General features: G+C 29.5%; 1 protein-coding gene across 1 annotated transcript in view; it reads left to right on the top strand.

Annotated features, from left to right (window-relative positions):
- slco1c1 (solute carrier organic anion transporter family, member 1C1) overlaps window positions 1–7,643 on the top strand; it is a 40,912-nt gene that overhangs the window by 12,283 nt on the left and 20,986 nt on the right. The window contains exons 3-5 of the mRNA XM_073838531.1: window positions 253–394; window positions 4,981–5,113; window positions 7,143–7,261. Coding sequence (XP_073694632.1) covers window positions 253–394; window positions 4,981–5,113; window positions 7,143–7,261 — 394 coding nt within the window. The remainder of the gene's footprint in view (window positions 1–252; window positions 395–4,980; window positions 5,114–7,142; window positions 7,262–7,643) is intronic.

Genomic DNA, 7,643 nt, shown 5'->3' with positions numbered 1-7,643 from the left:
CATAAGCTCCCCTAATCCGCTTTTTGTCCCCACTTCCCATAATGCAGTGCGGTTTGAGAAATGCATCCCCCCCTTCCATCCATCTCTCCATCTCTACTCGGGTTCTCTTATTCCCTACGATTTTAAATGCATATTAATGAAGAGTTGCTTCCATGTCCAAAAATAGGTTAATGAGGGAGAGTGCGAGTTGTGCATGCGGCATCTGAGGAAGCGTTGCTGAATAAAACTCTCTCTTTCTGTGTCTCATTACAGATGTTCCTCGTGGCCTTGTCCTTTGCCTACTTCGCCAAGACATTATCCGGGAGCTATATGAAAAGCACAATAACTCAGCTGGAAAGACGCTTCGACATCCCCAGTTACTTAATAGGTGTCATTGATGGCAGCTTTGAAATAGGTAAGAACCGGATCTTCATGCGTCAGCAGACCTTTCGCTACGTTTCGATCCCATCACCTCCGCCAACCAGTTGCCAAGGCTCTAGCCTTTCACGGCATCCGCCGGCAAAATAATTCTGAAACACGCCATGTGTGCTGCAATTTACATCTGTCATCGTCTGCGGTGCAGTCGTCCGACAGATCAGACGGTTATGCAACTGCAAACACGATTAACAAGTCACAAATATCTTCACAAATGCAAATTGCACTTTTAAGTTTGCACGTGCATGAATCGTAACATTGCCATTGCTTTACTTTGCTATATAGCATGGTATTACCCATTCACATGCATCACAGTATAATCTTTAATTATCTGATGAATAAAACAGATTAATTTGAAATGGAAATCTTTATAAATGATAAATGTCTTTACTGACATTGATCAATTTAATGAATGCATGACTGAATAAAAGTGCAAAGGTGTATTTTATAGATATAAATGTACTAAATAAATCTTAAATAAAATATATTAAACTATTTAATGCATTCTTGCTGAATAAAAGTAAAGATATATTTTATAGATAAAATATATTTACTAAATAAATATTAAGTAAAATATATTAAACTATTTATTGCATTCTTTCTGAATGAAATTAGAAATGTTTAGAAAACATATATAATATTTAGAAAACAAATAAAATATAAATAAACATCTATACATGTAATGCATTCTTGCTAAATAGAAATATTATTATTAATATAATACATGTATGTGTGTGTGTATATATGTAATATTCATAATATATTAAATAAGTTGATCCATTAAATGATTATCCCAGAATCTTATTATTACTTAATATTTGGACCTTTTTAGGTGGAAGGGGTGCCAGTACTAAAATAAAAATGGAATTATATGCTGTCAAGGAATACTACAGAATTGCATTCTTGCTTAATAAAAAGCAAGTAGAAATATTTATTAAAAAAGGTATATAAAAATAATATTTACTAAATAAATAAAATATAAATATTGACTTGATGCATTCTTGTTCAGTGAAATTAGAAAATAGCATGTTTACAAAATAAATATCAATCTATTCAATGTATTCTTGATAGATAAAAATGTTATTATTAATATAAAAAATGTAAATATATTTATAAAAAATATAAATGTTGATTTATTAAATGCATTCTTGCTGAATAAAAAAGTATAAATATAAGAAATTATATATATATATATATATATATATATATATATATATATATATATTTACAAAATAAATAAAATATAAATATATATCTAATGCATTCTTGCTAAATAAAATTATTAATATTTACAAAAATATATAAATCTATTAAATGCATTATTGCTGAATAAATATAGAAATATTTATAAATATATATTTACAAAATAAATAAGATGGAAATATTATTCATATATAATATAGTGCATTCTTGTTGAATTACTAATATTACTATAATAAATATAAAATTTACAAATATATAAATATTGATCTATTTAATGCATTCTTGCTGAACAAAATGACAGATATTTAGAATATTTATATATATATATATATATAATATTACAAAATAAATGAAGTATAAATGGTTATCTATTCAATTCCTGCTGAAAAAAATTACAAATATCAATACATTAAATGTAAATATAATCTTTACAAAAATATATAAATATAAATCTTATAATATTATACAATTAATATAAATAATTATATTAACGCATTGTTGCTGAATAAAATTACAAATATTTAGAAAATGCTTATCAAATTTACAAATATAAATAAAATAAAAAATAATAAAATGTTAATCAGTTTTTTTCATTCTTGCGGAGTAAAATTACAACAATTTATATAAATATAAATATAATATTTACAAAATAAACTATTCATATTAATTTATTATTTAATCATACTACATATTTTTTTACTTATTATTATTATTATTATTAACATACTACATTCTTTATTTTATAATGATTATCCCAGAATCGACTTAATATTTTGACATTCTCAGGTGTGTGAGGATGCCAGTAATAAAATAAAACACTTTTTATGTTGTCAAGCGATGCCACAGAACGACAATTAAAAGAGCATCAGAAGTGACTCAGCTCTTTATTCATCTTTGTGCATGTAAAATCATAATCTAGAGTCATGAATTTGAGGCTAAACCCGCTCACACTGCTGCAGCCGCCACTCACGTGGCCCTAGCAACCAGTGTTTCCATAGGAGCGTTGCCATGGCAATGGGAAATGTAGCACAGCTTCACGGAGATCATGTGTCAGAGTTAGCATCGCTGTCTCGCTGTCTTAACTCATCCCTATTATCAACAAGTGCTCAGAAAACGGCCAAACAAAGGCTGCTGTGTGTTATTGTGTGTGTTTTGTAAATGTTTTGGTGAGTTGTTTCTTTTTAGTTGGACTGACCTCCTCACAAACTGAGTCATGGTCTAAATGTCTGAAAATTCCTGTTCCCATTAAATCCGTGAAATGTCCTGAATGCCACACTGAGTACAGAGCTGTGCTATAATCGTCCTCACAAAGACCTCCGTTCATGGAGCTGTGAAGCTCAGAAACCAAATAAATCTGCCAATAAATGTCCCTCACAGACAAAGAGGTCAATCATGTAGAAATCAGTTGGGAAGCGTCAGGTTCAAAGAGTTTGTGAAGCGGATACGTGCAATTGCAGGTCAGCGTTATGGGGATTTTGCTGCCTGATGGACAGTACCAAAGAATAGGCACTCAGAATTGCTTTTATTTTACACTTGATCTATTATTGAATTCACTTTTTGTTTGTTTCTTCATCAGATTTGTAGAAATGTTGCATTTTATTGCTTGCTCACCAATAGATCCACTGCAGTGAATGGGTGCCGTCAGAATGAGAGTCCAAACAGCTGATAAAAACATCACAATAATCCACAAGTAATCCAAACCACTCAAGTACACCCGTTAACATCTTGTAAAGGCAAAAGCTGCGTGTTTGTAAGAAACAAATCCATCATGTTTCAAATAAGCTAAAACATGACTCCTCTATTCATAATACTGATTTTTTCGGTGAAAAGTTGAATCAGGTGAGAAATCTGCACAGATCAAGCAGTGTTTACTAACCAAAGCAGCTCTAAATAAATGTGTGTGGAGTAAGCATTATTATAGATTATGGTCAGAAGCATTGAAGCCTGTTTTCGCCACAGAATAAAGAAGAATGCTGACTTTTTGTCTCACTATTGCAAGTATATATCTCAAAATTCTGACTTATAATATAATATTGACCAAAAAATGTAATAGTAATCTAATCCATTATTGCTGAATAAAAGTAGAAATATTTTGAAAATAAATATATTTACAAAAGAAACTGTATTTAGTGTGTATAAAAATGTATTTATTTTATGCATTCTTGCTAAATACAATTTAAAATCTTAAAAAAAAATCAGTACATAATAAAATTACAAATATTAATAGAATAAATTTACATATAATATTTACAAATATAAATATTAATAGGATAAATGTAAATGATAACCTTTGCAAAAATATAAAGTTTATCTATTTAATGCATTCTTGCTGAATAAAAGAAATATTTAGAATATATAAATATAATATTTACGAAATAAATAACATAAATAGTAATTCATTCAATGCATTCTTGCTAAATATTGCAAGTTTATATCTTTATAATTCTGACATAACTTGCAATTGTTTTTTTTCTCACAATTGCGAGTTTATATCACGAGTCTGCAAAAAAAAAAAAGTCAGAATTGAAATGTCGCAATTACCTTTTTTTTATTTTTTTATTTAATTCAGTGGCAGAAACGAGCTTCCATGCAGAAGCAATAAGTTAAGGTTAAAAACATCTCAATGATGGATTTGTTTCTTACAAACACGCAGCTTTTGGCTTCAGTGATGGACTGAAGTGGTGTGGATTACTTGTGGATTGTTATGATGTTTTTATCAGCTGTTTAAACTCTCGTTCTGACGGCACCCATTCACTGCAGAGGATCCACTGGTGAGTAAGTGATAACATTTTTCTAAATCTGTTTTGTTCCAAAAATATCTTCAATTTGAATAACCTGAGGGTGACTTAAATTTGTTGCTAATTTTAATTTTTGGCTGAACTATTCCTTTAATATCCACTAACATTTTCAGAAATAGACAATGTACACAATCCATCAGTAGATTATTAAACTTGCATTAAAGTGATAGTTCACCCAAAAATAAACATTTTGCCATCATTGATGCACTGTCAAGTTGTTTCAACCTTCTGTTAAACACAAAAGAAGATACTTTGAAGAATGTTGGTAACCAAACAATTGACAGTAGCCATTGACTTCCATAGTATTTTATTCCACACTATGTAAGTCAATGGCTACCATCAGTTTGGTTCCCAACATTCTTCAATATATCTTCTTTTTGGTTCATTGAAACTCATACAGCTTTGAAACAACTTGAGACAGATGATAACAGAATTTTAATTTTTGATAAACTGTCACTTTAAGGTTTATTTCATGCTTTGTTGTTTGAATTTTCTAAGAATTCAATTGCAATTTCCACATCATAAAATGTTTATCTGAACAGTTTTTCCCCTTTTCTGCTTCTAGGTAACTTGTTAGTGATCGCCTTTGTGAGTTACTTTGGTGCCAAACTTCACCGTCCGAAGATCATCGCCATCGGCTGCCTGTTGATGTCGCTTGGGACTTTTCTAATTGCCTTGCCCCATTTTATAATCGGACGGTAAGCCAAAGTTTCATCCGTAAGTAAAAGTGTGTGTGTGATGTCCGTAGGCCGAGCTGTTTTGAAGGGTCACATGTATCCAGTTTAATCTTGTTAAAGCTTCTAAGAATGCCACTGAGTCGTCTTCAGTGTGTGTTTGCGGTCAGCCGTTGTGTGCCGTTTCTTTATCAGATGTGTTTCTTGGCATCGCAAAGTTGCTGTATCGAGGAAACATTTTGAGTTTCCTTGATACAAACAGAATTTTGCATGACCTCGCTCTGCTCATTCAAATTCGACTTCATCCTTGTAAATCGACATGCAATCTCAACCTTGAAAGTGTGCCAGGTCTTTAGTTTTACATGCTGCTCTTCGAAGGCACCACAGCTCGAATGTACTCAAAGTTTCCGTGATGGATTGACATGCTGCATTTTATATGTTAATGTTTCGAATGTAGGCCATGTTTTTGAAGTGCATTATTTATAGAAATGATGCATTCTATATTGCATCCCGTTTTCACGACAACAGCGTGTTCACAGTATGAACTGCTCAATTTATTCGAAGTTCACCTGTGCATTTGTTTTACTGTCTGTGCAGATGGAGGTTGTAATAAACAGCTGATTCATCTTTGTCAAATTAATTTAGTTTATAAGCATTGTGCTTTGTCCTCAAGCAGGGTAATACCCAAAATATTATGACTGGATTATTATTATTTTTTTTCATATTTTGTCAACAGTATTACTTCTATTATATATTATTATTTTAGATTGTATTTTAACTATTTTTTATGATTTATTTATCATTGTGATACATCTTGTTGTACATTGTTGACAAAATAAATATATATATTTTATTATTAACTCTGTTTATTATTATTTAATTTTAATTATGATGCATCTTTTCTGTCCTCATTTTTTTGATACAATAACAATAATTGCTATTTGTATTATTAACTCTTCTTAATTATTATCGTACATCTTTTCCACCTTTATTATTGCTGACAAAACAAAAATAAAAACTTTTTTATTACCACTAACATTATTATTTGATTATCATTATGATGCATTGTTGGCCAAATAATAAATAATTTATATTTGTATTATTAACTATTTTTAATTATTATTATGATGCATGTTTTCATCTTCTTTGTTATTGACAAAATGCAATATATATTTTTATTATTAGTTAATCATAATTATAATTGTTTTTTCTGTCCTCATTATTGTTGACAATAAAAATAGCTATTTGTATCTTTATTATTGACAAATAAAAAAAGTAACTCATATTTTATTAACTAATTAAATAATAAAAGTTCTAATAATAAAATATATAATTGTATTAATACATCTTTTATTATTTAATTTTCATTATAATGCATGTTTTCTGTCCTCATTGTTGACACAATAAAAATGCTATTTGTATTAACTATTTTTAATTACTGTATTACATCTTTTGCATCTTTATTATTGTTGACAAATATATAAATACATATGAATAAATGTTTTATTAATTCATATGTTTTATCTACTTAATAAAAATAAAGATTATAATAAAAATATTTTTATTATTAACTTTTTTATAATTTAATTAGCATTATGATGCATCTTTTCTGTCCTCATTGTTGACAAAATTAAATTAATTGATATTTGTATTATTAACAGTTTGTAATTATTATGTTGCATATTTTCCATCTTCAGTCTTATTGACAAAATAAAATAAAAAATGTATTAAAATATTTATTTCTATAAAAATATTTTATTATTAACTCTTTTTTTATTATTGGTATGATGCATATTTTCTGCATATAAATGGTATGATTACTATTTAATTATCATTATGATGTTTTTCCACCCTGTCCTCATTGTTGACAAAATAAAAAAAAAGAATGAATATTTTAATAATAACTTTTTTATTACTATTGTTAAGATGCATGTTTTCATGACAATGTATACTGATTAAAATAAGCATGTTTCATCAATATCTGTCCATTTTGTTGTATCCTGTGACATGGTCTGTGATTTCTGCTGCTGAAGTGTTGATGTTTTATATGCAGCTACAAGTTTGAAACATCGATCCGATCGTCAGTGAACTCCAGCAGTAACCTCTCTCCATGTCCAGTGAGGCCTACCGATCTGGCCACAGGTCCCAGCCCTACTTCAGGACCGAGCTCAGGTACAAAACCACCTACAGCTTGCGTTAGATTGGAGTCTTGCTAGTTCAACTAGTTTTAAAACCCGATTGGGTCTAACATACGCTGATGCACTGTGGGGCCTCATATGGTTTAATATAGTCTTGCTTGTTTATATTATGCTAATGCATCATATTTAAAACCCAATACTTGTTTCTTACTAATTTTGGCTGCTGATTCCCAAAATACTGCCTGTTTTGCTCAAGCATGACACACTTTCTGCATGTGCATTCTGAGGTATTTTTGCAACAAAATGATCCATTAAGGCGAGACACTGTAGGTGAATAGGGTAAAAATAGTTATCACCTTACTTACCCAGCTGATTGATTACATTGATGATTGCAAAAAAATGTTTGTATTACCAAT

The sequence above is a fragment of the Garra rufa genome, chromosome 4 (genome assembly GCF_049309525.1).
Source record: "Garra rufa chromosome 4, GarRuf1.0, whole genome shotgun sequence".
NCBI classification, from domain to species: domain Eukaryota; kingdom Metazoa; phylum Chordata; class Actinopteri; order Cypriniformes; family Cyprinidae; genus Garra; species Garra rufa.
The sequence above is the reverse complement of the archived record's forward strand: the minus strand, read 5'-3'. Positions and strand labels throughout refer to the sequence as shown.